Source organism: Seriola dumerili, unplaced genomic scaffold, assembly GCF_002260705.1.
Source record: "Seriola dumerili isolate Sdu_G_001 unplaced genomic scaffold, Sdu_1.0 BDQW01000091.1, whole genome shotgun sequence".
Taxonomy (NCBI): domain Eukaryota; kingdom Metazoa; phylum Chordata; class Actinopteri; order Carangiformes; family Carangidae; genus Seriola; species Seriola dumerili.
The window spans coordinates 381,612-395,935 of NW_019174346.1; the positions used below are offsets into that span (position 1 = coordinate 381,612).

The window sequence follows — 14,324 nt, forward strand, 5'->3', positions numbered from 1 at the left end:
ACCTGATCCCTGAGTGTCAGTGTAACAGTAACATTATGTTTAACTGCCATAATCTATCACAGTAAACATGCACACAGATATTTAAACTCATTACATATTCAATATTACATTTAAGGTGACCAGGTCAAGATATACAGAACATCCTAGAGTCACTTTTGAAAAAATAATTCAGTTAGAGAACTGGTATAATCTTAATTCATCTTCATTTTCACAATGACAGAGTCAGATTTTTGTTTCTGGTACCTGAAGTGAAATTCTCCCTCTCAGCGAAAGAGCTAATCTCACTGTGACAAAACACATCAAAGACAAACCTCCATGTTTTCTGATGGTGTCTCTACTTCTAAGCCTGTCATGCAGCAGCCTGTTTGCTCATCTACTCATCACATCCTCAGCCATTTACACACTGATCCTCAGCTAATATTGATGCTCTCCATGTGAAACTGCTGATGGAAAATAAAGCACTGGTGTGATGGCATGGCTTCTTCCTGAGAGCGCTGCATCTTTCTGAGGCACTGGGAGAGACCACTGAGGGGCAGCAGAATTACATGCCAGCGCTTGTTTGTTCACTGTTTTCCCTGAATGCATTTTAGTAGTCAGACTCTATTAATCCTGCTGACTTAAGAGTGACCTCGAAGGATCCGGGGCCGACGTGCCGAGTGTGTGGTCGAGTGAGTGTGTGCAATGTACTCAACAGAAAACACACAGAACAGTTGGCTGCTCAGCCCAGTGTCTGGTCATGGGATGTCAGCTGATGCTGAACAGTATGTAGAGTGAATGTTTCTCTTTGATGTGATGGTTCACTAAATAATTACACATGTGATATTGACACATTGAGATAAATATATTTCAAAAAAATAAAAATACAGCGAAACACTGAAAACAAGTAATATAACAATTCAGTTTATTTTATTTATTTTCCAGACAGACACATCAATTTCTGGACCACAGTAGAGGATGGAAACCTTTCACAGACATTTTTTTGTCAATATTATTATTTGAAAATACAAATATAAAATTAGACTTTCCACATTTGATATGTGAGAGACCCCCATCCATTATTATTATTATCATTATTATTTTTTTTAGTATATTTTACAACAGGGCTTAAGCAAGCCATATGATAACCTGAAAGATGCTTTCAGATGTCAGTCAAGTCTGTCTGTCTCTCGCCATAAAAAGTCGGTTAACATAAAAAAAGGGGCAAGTGTTAGGAATGGGCAGACAGCAGTGCGGAGAGCTCTGTGCTCAGCCTGCAGAAACATGGAGACAGCAGAGCCTCACACTGCGTCCATCAGGCTCCACTCTACTCTCTCAACAACACGCCACGGCTGAACTCTCGTGTCGGTGAGCAAGATAATCAAGACATTTGACTATATGAACCTGGGTGTAGCTGTGTGAGGGATATTCTGTATACAGCTGAGGTCTCCAGTCTAAAATTGTTCAAATGAGCCACTAAAAAATTGCAGATATATATTCATCTATACACATATATATTGCAATTGTATGTATATATTTGTAATGAGCATGGGTGAGATGGCAATGGTTTGGACTGAGGGGAACTTCACCCTGAAACAACAGCTGAACGAGTTTCTGTCACCTTGAAGAGCTCAGTCTACATTTGTGGACATGAACAGATCTTTGTTAGAGATGGTGGCGTTAGTGAGTCACTGTGGTCACTGTGACAGTATCTCTCAGAGATAAGGGCACATTGTCTGGTTTAAAACCATTAGCACCACTATGAATGAGCCTCTCTCATGTATAAATACTCCTTAACAATCGATGAGCCTTCAAAGTCAGTCTGATTCATTAAAATAGAGCGGAGCCTGAAACAGTCTTGGTCTGATGTCCCAGCTTCTGGGAGACAGTTGTTCATATTCACAAAGACAGACGTGAATCCAAGACGACAAAAACCTCACGTGTGTGTGTGTGTATGTGTGTGTGTGTGTGTGGTTTCAGGGTGGCTTCCCACTACGGATGGGATCAATTGTTTGGCCATTGCCTAGCACTTGCCTCAAGATTCAAGTTTAAATGGATACGGTAGTACACTACAAATGTCAACACCTTCCAGGTTGACTTTTTTTCTTTTTTGATTATTTTTTTTCTTAAACCAAGACCCCTCCCCTCTCCCCAAATGGATAAGCTAGTCTACTAAGATGTGTAACATTCATCAGCTGTAAACTGCTGTCAGTTTGAGATAAAATTAAATTACAGCAACAGAGCCATGCTACCTTAAAGTCCAAGCTACAGGATCACAAAACAACAGAAGAGTCTATTTTTATATATTTTTAAGGGAAAATGTTTCTTCAGTCAAAAAGGGTTAATTACAGTGTTAATTACAGTCCAATTACAGCCACCAGGCACCTCAACAGAAAACACAGACAATGTATTTTAGACTTGTTTGTCTTTCAGGTGAAAAGCAGCAGAACTGCTCCTGGTGAGCTTCTTGTAGGAGTTTGACTTTTTTATTTCAGTTAAATTCAAGGGACAATTCTGCAAATGAACAGGAGGAACACTTTGTTTGATCCTAGTTTAAATAACTGATTCCTATTGTATTTGTATATTATACTATAAACTGTGCAATTAAGGTGAACATAAACATTTATAATTATATTTTTAAATAAATGAGTTTTACTATAATTTTGGGCAAATACTGTATTTTTCCTACAATCAATGACTTTGATAATTTTATCATAAATGTATTATTTATTATTATTTGACCTTTTCAAACATGGACTTTATCATTTTGTAATTTTTCTTTTTTCAGTAACAGTGTCTCGCTGGATTTATTGGAATAATTTGTCTATTAATGTCGAATCTAACAAAGCTGCCGTTCTGTTCATACTGTGTGTAATTTGACAGTCTATATTAGATGAGAAGAATAAATAGACACTACTGTTATTTATTAATGTAATGTGCGTTTCAATTTAAAACCTCATGAGGTGAATTAAATAACTGATATAAAACCTAAATTATGTTTAATTGAATTTACTCACAAAATAAGTCAACATGTGGATGAACACAGCTGGAGCTCCACAAACTAAACTGTCTTTACAATTGGTTTGTTTTTGCTTGAAACACAGCAGCTTGTGTAAATCCAACAGGTCTGTTCTGGACAGAAACCTGGAGTGATAATATTCAAGTCTGAATCTTTTAAATAATCACAGCTTCAGATGCTGGTCCAGAGTCAGGACATCAATTTAACTTGATACACACTCCTGCAGTGGATCTTTTTCATTTCTACAGTAATGCCTCTATAGAGTCCATATGTGTGAACAACATTGATGACAGATTCTAACAAAAGGAGCTCCCAGAATCTGAGATTAAAACAATTAGAATAGTTAATAAAGGTTTTGAGAGAAATAAGAGATCTGAAACAGTATCATCTAAAAATAATTGGGATATTTCCAAAGTGTACAAACATTAAAAGATATAACAGGTAATTTAAACAGCACTATGACTGATATCAGGACTACTGTGGTAATCATATGTTTCTTAAAAAAATATGAAATATTTTTTACATAAAATGTTTTTTCCATGATTATAGCTTGTGTCCCTCTTAAAAAAGAATCAAAAATAAAAGTTTTGCATATCTAGCGTTAGCATTTAAGGTAGTATGGCACACCCCTTTTAAAACATTCAAGGGTGGGGATCCAAATAATGCCTTGTGTACAATTCCATCTTACAGCAACTGTTTCTCTATTGTTCATCCATGAGAGCTTTGGTTAGCTGAAACCATGTGAGAGTGGCAAAACCAAAACCAAAAATAAAACATACAGGGAATAAATTACAATGAACCTCTATCAAAATAACTGTCGGCAAATATCAGAATAACATGATCATTTAGAGAAAGGTCTATCTCGACTGGTCCTAAATCCACTATTCACTACAAGTATTATATTAATGAGTCCTATATAACATCTACTTTGTAATTACAGGAGATAGAAAAGAGCGCGAGAGGGAGAGGGATAAATATGAGAGAAAGGAGAGGTAGAGCAGGGAGAACAACAAAGAGCACTACACTGGTATCAAAGACAGCACTCTGTTTACAAGTTAACTGTGATTTCTTTACACACTAATGAAATACATGAATGATCAACAAAAGATAGTAGATCTCTGAGGATGGGGAATGGAAAGAGAGAAAGCAATGGATGCACAGTACATTTTAATAGTATATTACAATTATTAATATATAAACCACAAAGTATCAATAAAACTCTGATTAAACTTGAAATCAGCAAAGAAGCATCTTTCTTTTTTTTATATAGTTTTGTATTTCTTATTTTCTTTTACATTTGAACATTACAAGGGTTTTTTTTCTCTTTACTCTTTATATTATTACTTGATCAACACCTCCACATCATTTACTTTAGAAGTTTCCAGCATATTTCTTTACCTGGTTGTTTTGAAACAAAAGAAATGAGACAGGAAGTGAGTAAAATGAAAACAACAAACACATCTGCAGCAGGTAAAGTATTTCAGAATACACACCATTCATTCCATCAATGACATTAAAAACTGGACTGCACTCTGGAGCATATTATTATTGAATGTTTGTCATGAGTAAAACCATTAACCACACATACTGTGTAAAACCTGGTGCAGCGACAGAGAGTGAATAATTCAGTGTCATCGTTTGACCCTGTGTAATTATCTCTCGATGAGGCGTGGGTCTAATATAGAAAGAAACCCAACATATCAGTTACTACTTCCCAAGCTGTTAACTCACCACTAAACTTTGACGTGTTTGTCGCGTCAAGAACACACAAACCCAGAAATCCTTCATACTGTCCCAAAGCACAGGGCCGTTTTTAAAAAGCCAACATATACATGTGCAAATAGGAAAATGGCCTGTACTTTACTACTCACAGTGCAATGATTACTCGCCTTTTACCTTTCAGTGTTTTCATTTGTTTTGCCACTAGAGAATAAATTAAACCTGCCAATGATTCCACAATATAACTCACAAAGGCTGAGGTATGGTATCAAAATGTTTACTTTCCTAATTCATTCAAAAAGAAATGATTCAGAGAACAAGCATTACAGAGCGGCTCTCGCACAGAGCCCAGATATTGTGTTCCAAAAAATTAATCAGGAACAAGCAGGATGAAACAAACAATAACATACATCTAACAAGTTCCTCTCAGGAGTATAAAAGTGTCAGGATGCACAGAGCACTGGAAAATGCCTGGTTCAAGTTCTAATCATCACATCGAAGTACAGTGTGCTTTGGATTAAATCGTCTGTTTTTCTCTCTCTCTTTGAAATGATGCTGATTTCTGAACAGTTAGACAAAAGATACCGATCAGGCTCTTCTCTTCTTATCTCTTAAAACTGTGTTGACTTAACTCACCGTTTGTAAATTTGCTGGTATGACACTTGTAAAATTATTCAGCTTCAGTATTTACAGAGCAAGTGTGTTCTGTTTGTCTCTGGGGTCGTTATAATAATAACTGTTTACAGCTTTTTCTTCTATTCACACGCTATAACATGTTTCTTTTGACACACCATCACAAAAATATGCTATTCTCTCACTGAGTTGGTTATATGCAGTGACTGGAATAATATATACAGCTACATTTCTTTTTCTCAAGTTTGAATTCACAATGTAGTTATATGAAATTTGTTATAGCATATATATATATTTCTAAACAACAAAAACAACACTTATAAAAAAGGACCATAAAAATATTGGAGTCCTCTTTGTATTGCCCAAAAATAGGTAATTATGGTTAACAATGAGACATCACAAGAAATAAAACAGCTACTAAGATTTATTACTTAGATACCTTCTTTAAATTTTCCTTAAAATTGATTTTTTTTTTCTCCAAGCTTCTTTTTTTGCGGAAAGACTGAATGGAACATCCCATCGTTTTTCCTTTACACTAACCCATACGAAGATGAAGACATGACTTGCAGATATTCTTGGCTATGACCCCCGCACTTCAAACAAAATCCATTTACACAAATATACTAGAAGAAGATCAAATAAAATGACACAAAATCAAGGTCAAACTAAAATGACTTTCTAAAAACTAATCAAAAGAAAAGCTAACAGAGGAAGGAGATAGGTGGATGAGATTGACGTGAAACATCATACCAAACCAGGTTGTAAAGTTATAGGAGGTTTGGATTATAGTACAGCAGTTGTTATTTTTCTGAGATGACTAACGTTTTCTTTTCTTCTTCATTGGTTCCGACTTTCGTTCTTTTTGCCTGGGTGACACTGTAGTGCTTGAAGTTGGATTAGCATCACCTGCACACAAAGCCAATTAGAAACTTCGTCCTGTCTTTCCTGGGCCACCAGATATACTCTGCTGGATGATAAAGAAACACAGCAACAGCATTAGAAACAGTTTGTTTAGTTTCTGACCATGAAGACTGAACTCTGTGAGATTTACTGTGACATTAAATGACAGAAATCTGTGGTCTTTCATTTGACTTCTGATGCAGTATTTTTGATGCCTACTGAGGCACAGTAGCATGAAACAAAGAAATGTTCATTAATTGCAGCAGGTCAAAACTGACATACATCCACATAATTACAGTATAAAACAGCCTGTATGTTCACATTTTAAAAAGTCTATCCACTTCATCATACCATAATTAACACGTGTGCGCAAATTAATTCAACACACATTGTTTCTACAAAAACAACTGGAGGCAGATATAAAGCTCATTGTCAAAGGGTTTCATGGATGAGGGACGGAGTTAGTGAGGATGTGCTGCACAGACAAAATATTGACTTCCTCATTAACATCTACTGTCTGTACTGTTTTTTTACATGATTGGGATTTTACATGTTGAAGAAGTGTGATCATAGTTGAGCTGGTCTGTAACATACTGTATAATTAACAGTGACATATGGTTTAAAGTATGTGTTTTATTTTAAGGTGGAAACATTTCCACATGTTAATACTGTGTATTACTATAACACTATGCAGAACAGGTAGTATCTGTGTGTGTGTGACTGAGAATAAACTTTAACCTTAAAATTCTCTGATTGTTTTTTTGTTAATCAAACATGCGACGTCAAGAAGAGATAAACCTCCGTCACACTCACACTTCACTACCAGCTCTGTCATGTCGAGGGAGGTGAATAAACAATCAATAATGTGATAAACATATATTAGAGAGAGAGAAACAGAGAGAGAGAGAGACAGAGAGGGAGAGAGAGAGAGAGAGAGAGAGAGAAAGATAGAAATGCACAGTAAATAAAATGCAATACCTCTGATGAGATGGCAACCGGCCACCTGTTCAATGGTATCCATTTGTAAAAGCTGTTGCAATCAACGGGCCCTAAAAGTAACAGTTAGTGCCTCTGTCAGTGCATTTCAAGGAGAGAAAGTGAGTATCATATCAACTTTTTCAGCTAGCATGAATGTGATCATGTTGAGCAACAGAGGAGGAGACTATGTCATATATATGAGACAGATTGGTTCTATATTGTTGTGCTGGAGAACCAGAGCCTGCAGCGATACACAGACCTCAATTTTCTATTACAATGAAGTACTCAGGTTTCAAAATAAAGAATAAAAATATGTGATGGAGATAATAATAATAATACACACAATCCCCATTCATGCTAACATACACAACTGATTTAATCTGAGAGCATGCAGAGGACAGGATCATAAACAGCTCTCACAGAGATCAGTGTGTTACTGCGAGCTTTGATAGGTCTGCACAAATCCTCAGATTCAAAAACATCAGTAAAAAAGAGAAGCACTTTCAACAGTGATTATCTGTCTTTATCACCTCAATCAACTAATTGCACTCTAATTGACTGGTATAAAAAGACAGTTAAGTTCATTACTGTTTCTTCACAGTCGCTGTTTTGATATTGGCTAAAGGGATTAATAAAATCACTGGAGCGTGAGACTGAGGGACAGATCAGTGAATCAGTGAAGTCATCCATGAGGTTGTGGCATATGATGAGCTCACATGTATTCACTTCAACAGCATCCTCAGTAAAGAAATGAATTATTAAGCACATTTTAGTTCTGAGTCATTTCCTTTTTTAATGTGCTGAATTGAGAGATCATCTCGAGAGCAGGAAGTCAGAGGGCTGCCGCATCACCTCTCCGCTTTGCTGCACTCTGTTTGATTCACTGGGTGATTCTGAAGGGTTTATACACAGCAGTATCCCAGGCACCGTTACATCCTATAAGTGAAGCACAACACCTGATCTCAAAGGTGCTATATGTCAGTTTCTACTGCTGCTGAACGTGTTTCTCTCCAGGAGCAGGGGATGATGATGATGATGATGATGATGGAGGTCTAACAGCTTCAGCCTCATTGTGTTTACAACACAGAGGGTAGAATCTGATCAGTGCTGCCTCTTTATTCAGAGCACACTGGACGCTGCAGTGACACACTAACACTAAGTAGTAGTAGTAGTAGTAGTAGTAGTAGTAGTAGTATTAGCAGACAGGGCTGGAGCTAGCTGGTTAGCATGCTAACTTCAGTAGAAAAGACGTGATACAAGTAGAAGCAGCTGTTGGTGAGTAAAGCAATGGAGTGTGAAGCTGAACTCACAACATTTCTCTAGACCAGTGAGTACACAGCTGCTAATGCTAATGTTAGCTATGTAGCAATAGCAAAACTTACACATAGCACCTTTAATTACATGGTTAAAATTCATTATATTCTTCATCAGTTTCATTAATGAAATGTTTTAAGGGAAACATTACAAATTGCACTTTTCTTTATAGAATTTGCTGCATCGTTTTTACATTCAGCACTAAACTGTTTTTATGAACTGATACAACAAATGAAAAATAATGGAAACAAATCGCCTCATTTCCATCTGTAAACTATCTGCTGGTAAATCTGCTTTGAAAATGAGCCAGGCTGCTCTTTCATAACAAATATTTTGCTTCCTACACTGAGACCAACAGATTATGGCAGATAGCCAGTGGACCTAAAACAATTAATAAGAAGGGCTTTGCTTAGGAAGCAAAAAGCCAATAAAATGTATTTTTTTGTTAAGCTCTGTGTTTGTTTTCATATCATAAATCAATTACACTGACTTATTAAAATTAAAGTGAGCTGTTTTGCCTTTTCATGAGCTTTTTGCTCCCAGTGACAATATCCCATGTCAAGGATGCACGGCCACACTAACCCCTTAACCGCTTGCCATGGCCATTCGAAATGATAAACACGCCTTAAACTCAACTTAAAAATAACTACAAGAATAATCTTTCTTGTACTTGTGATTACTTTAGCAGGAAATTCCAGTTAATGATGTGGACTGTAAAGTTTGGAGAGTCTTCACCCTGTAAGTCTTGCAGCACTAATGGGCTTGTCGTTATTCCACCTCAGTTAAGCCATGCATTAATTAGCTTCTTTCAGAAAGCAGGTGTTATTTTCATAACCTATACCGTGTCATTCAGTTCAGTCATGTAGGACATTACAAACATGCCTCAACAAGCCTTGCAGTGAATCCAGGAGCTTAGCCCTGCTGCTGCTTTTTAGGAGCCATAAAATTCAGTCGGTACAATTTTAGATTAATTATCCGGTGAGGTCCAAGGTAGACTAACACGCAAGCAATATAGTTTGATTATTGCTTTCTTTGGGGAGTTTGAGCCTCATCATTAAAACAAGGTCCTAAATATATTTGAATCTCTGGGTCACTGGCTGAGGAAACCACATTTCACTTGGATTGAGAAGCTAACACTTGAATGACTGGGCTCTGCAGGATCTGGTCTGTTCTTAGCTAACAGCTAACTTTAAAACAGTGAAGAGATTATGATGCAGTGAAGAATTACTGGTACAAAAGAGTTTTTGATTAACTTTGTAGATCGAATTGATGGTGCCACTGAGATGGGATGAAGAGGGGCCTCCTGACGTCTTCACCTGCTGCTATGTAGGGGAAGGGGCCAGCTGAGCGGCCATGTTTAATTCATTATCTAAAAAAAATAGTGAACTTCCTCCTCAGAATCACTCCTGTGAGTTAAGACATTTTACTGGCTTTAAGATGATCTCTCAATAAAAGATTCTTGGTGTATTCGTACGGTGCGAGCAGGAGGTGGGATTCTTTGCAGGTTGCTGCTCATCCACAAAAAGCGGCACTGTCAGACTGAGACACCTCTTTCCTACTGTCACCTCCACTAGCCCTGATGGTCTTGCACTTATGAGTTGACATGGCAACTGGCAGCTAACTGATCAGCAGGAGGAAAAGTGCCACAGCACCTGGCTGAGCAACTGGACAAGGACAGTAGGAGAGACAGTAGGCTTATACATCGTCCTAGTGAGGGATGTGACTCCAGCTGCTTCTAAAAATAAAGCAGATCTGTTGTGGGAAGGTGACGATGTCTGAGGTGATATGTGCGACATCTGAGGGGAATAAATATCTACATTTGACACAGATAACTTTCAGACTGGGTTTACCCTGATGTACACATGTTGATGGGACCTCTGAAAGAAATGAACCACTCAGACTCTACTGAATAGTTACTTTGGCTTCAGGAAACCTGCTAAGAGGCAGGTTTGGTTATTTTAACACCTTCAGTGTAATGACCTGTCATTAGTGAGCTCTGCTCTTTGTAATACTCTCTACAGATGGTCACAATCATAAGCAGAGTGCATCGGCTTAGTGTCTAATGTCAGGCAGCTGAGCTCAAAGTGCTGTCAGACATGAGTTTGAACTCACTGTGATGCTGGGGCCAAACCCAGAGCCAGGCTGAGGGCTAGCAGCACTGATGTAGTTGCCCACAGCTGAATCCTGGCTGCTAGGTCCGTACAGGTCGGCCACAGGCCCTGGACTGTTAGCACCAGGAAAACCTCCGGGCCTTGACGGGTTGGTGCCTGCATACAAACACAGCAGGGGGCAGAGCAGCTCAGAAACACCCAACAACCATCGGCACAATTCTCACTCGCTATGACTCAAATGGACACATTTAAATCAAAAGAACACATCACTGGATTCATGTTTGTGTCTCAAAGGACTTTTTTATAGTTTCATCTCACAGGTTAAAGTTCATGTTCAATTTCATGTGAGAATCCACTGACAAAATAGAGCAGGATTTAAGTTTAACATGACTGTAAACAAATAAAAATAGGGTGAATCCAGTATGATATTCTAAATATAATCTACATGCTGTGTGTATAATGCACAGGAGTAACATTCACTTTGTATAATCATGCACAACACAAAACAAGCACATTGCTAGAAATACTTCCACCATGCTAAGAAACTAGTAAGGTTGCAGCGTAAATGTCGTCATGCATAAGGTGAAGGAGAACTTGTAAAACAACATTGGCTGTTGAATTAGAAGAGTCACAGGATTATTAAGGATTTATTAAGGATTTCACTTTAGCAACTTGAACCCAGACATTTGAAATACTTTAGACTACTTAATGTTTTCCTACATGAGCTGATTCAGAGACACCAGCCGAATCTTCTAGACCGTCGCCATACTTTCAGTCTGTAACACTGGAAGAGGTGGGTGAGACAAGAGGAGGCATAAGGGGGAAATATAAAAGCTTGACCTGAGGTCATCTGCAGGCCCCAACTCTGGGGGGGATAAAAAAGAAATACTGCACATGACTTACCACCTCTGCCCTGTGAGTAAGAGAAATCTCTGCCTAATAAAATGCCTTTTGAAAATCCAGACGCCAACTAAAGGCCAATAACACTGGCAATACAGGAAAAATCTGCCGGAAAAAAGAAAAATGCAATGATCTCTTAACAGCAATCTCCTCCGCTGTCAGCTTCACATAACCCTCCATTTCACCCTCATTCACAGACAGACTGTGAAAAAACTGTACAGCTGCATTAAAAAGAAAAATGTTGCGACCACACAAAATGCTGGATCTTGTATATAAGAGCTCATGAACCCTGTGAAGCCTGAGAGGAAGTCTTTGGGACATGTAAAGAAAATACATCCAAACGAGCCGTAAAAAGAGAATAATTGTCACCGTGCTTAACATATCACTGCTCCATTTACCAACACTACATTAGACAGGGTCGCTCTGTTAGAAGCACCTAAAAAACATACTTTAGATATCTGTGTGTAGCACTCTAGTAAATAGAAGCCGTCTCACTAAACACACATCTAGTGGAGTTGACACTGCTGTTTAACTGTAAGGACTTTAAACAGTGAGCAGATACTGCTCTTATCTTGGCTGCACAGCCCCCAGTAGGCTGGCTTATTATATAATTAAGGATCTTTTCAGTTGAAATGGAAATCCTCATTTCCTGTGACGGGTGATTTTTACCCATGTTCCTGTGAAACTGCTTTTTTTCCATTTAAATTTTGCACTGGTCCTTCATTCAGCTCTGGGAGCAAAACAATCCCGAGTGCCAGTAGGGTCAACTGGAACACAGATTAATGTGTTAGTATTCATTTTTGTATGTTTATTAAAGTTTTTTAAATAAAGAATGTCTGTCACATGCTTTAGTTTTTGGTACTTGTGCTGCAGATTGACAGTAGACAAAAAAGGACTGACGAGAAAAAAGAAAATCATGTCTCTCTATACAGAACATTGTGTGTCTCTAACTTGTACTTGCTTCACTTTATATCGTGCTGAAGGACAGATGTAGGCGCTGGTCACAACAGAAGCATTAATCATCAAACTGCGCATGGACACTATCCTACTCTCCTACTGTCATCTGTGGACTGAGCTTGTGTTTGAGGAGCAGAGCTACTCACCAGCATTTAAACAGTAAAGAAGTGATACATGATATATGATCTATGACCTCCAGCCTGACATCATCATCAGGCTGCTAATGTACATAAAATCAATTACAGTTCCTCAAAATCATTTATATTTGCTTTTATCTACTTAAAGCAAAAAAAAAAAAAACATCCAAATAAGTGGTATCATTGTCTCTGAATCTGATATCATTAGGGTCAAGGATGGCTTCAAATATAAAGTCTATTCCACTAACAACCAGCATGTAGATTGTGTTACGATGCGACCAAGCTGTGTTGACTCACTGGGGATTTGAACGTGTCCTCTCAGGCGAGACAAACCTCTACAAACAAACAAAACTCTACAGGAAGAAGCAGCGACAGAGTCCAACAGAGTGACTTCCAGTAAAAACACGGCGGTGATGTGAATCCTTTCTACTCTTACGTCAGATATAATCTTCTATAAATCACTTTCACATTGTATTTCATTATTCATTAAGTCATGAAAAATAGAAACCTTCACGATCCACAGGAAGAGTGTAGTGAACTACTTCATGTTTGTAGCGCGACCACACAAACACAAATGGTACAACAAAGATAAAGCAACAGAGAGTCAGTGTGTTTGTATAGTTGTTGTATTTTTACAGTTTGCCTTTGTGTGTTTGTTCGTACAGAGAGTCTGTAGGAAATGCCAACAGTTCTCCAGTGCAGCCAGCCAACACATGAACCATAAGGGGGAGAGTTGGCCCCACACTTACCCTCTTACTTTATTTGTCCAAATTTTATCTTCAGATTTTTTTTTTTTGCAGCCATTACTGTGAAGTGGAGATGGAGGCACAGCAGAGCCACATGAGTCTCACACAGGAAGCTAACTGCTGTGTGTAGGTCAGTACATTAAAACACTAAAACCCTCCTCTGAACTAGAGCTCCTTTACCTACATCTTTACAGTGAAGACTGGTGGTACGTCATGTCAGTGCAAACCTGATCATGTAATATTCATAATTAAAAAAAACTAAATATAAATACTGTAGCATGTCAGAAAGGTTGATAACTGTGTGGCTCTCAAAGAAATAGCATGAATTTATAATTTTTTTTTATGCACTTCGTGCAGTCACTGAAATGTCACTGTGAAGTAGAGTCTATATTTTACTTGTCAGAGGAATCTCATCCTTGGCTTTTGAAAGCTGTGATTACATAAGGTAGATAAGATAACATCAGAAAAAGCACAGAAGAAGACATGTGCCTGTGTTGTAGAGTAATGGCTGCATTATGCAGAAAATGTTGTCTGTTGAGTGTTCAACATTGTGGAGCATTTCCACTGATTTCACACACAGTAACACGAGCAATCACTCTTACACTTCAAATGCTTAAAGGCCTCGACTATGAAAAGACTCTCACACTTCGTCGCTCCTTCGCTGTTCGAGATCCACATGAACCTGATCTCTGATGGAGAGGCCGGCGAACTCTCCATATCATCAGTAGTTATTTTGTTCACATGCAAATGAAGGACTACATTCTGTACTGTGCGTGTTGTCCCCCTATGTGCAAGCAGGGGCTGGAACATAACTTCACAAAGAAACAGAAATTCTACATTAAAAATTGAAAAAAGGAGGAAAAACATGCAATGCTATTTTGTCAGCAAGACGTTTTATAGACGTTTCTTTTGAGGGGGGGGATTTTTTTTCCTT

The 14,324-nt window shown here is 38.0% G+C and overlaps 1 protein-coding gene across 1 annotated transcript in view; it reads right to left on the reverse strand.

Annotated features, from left to right (window-relative positions):
- Positions 1 to 901: 901 nt before the first annotated feature.
- The window catches only part of msi2 (musashi RNA binding protein 2), a 228,725-nt gene continuing 215,302 nt past the window's right edge, over positions 902 to 14,324 (reverse strand). Inside the window, exons 13-15 of the mRNA XM_022745758.1 lie at positions 10,652 to 10,806; positions 7,226 to 7,296; positions 902 to 6,314 (exon numbers count right to left, since the gene is read on the reverse strand). Coding sequence (XP_022601479.1) covers positions 7,255 to 7,296; positions 10,652 to 10,806 — 197 coding nt within the window. The 3' untranslated portion in view covers positions 902 to 6,314; positions 7,226 to 7,254. The remainder of the gene's footprint in view (positions 6,315 to 7,225; positions 7,297 to 10,651; positions 10,807 to 14,324) is intronic.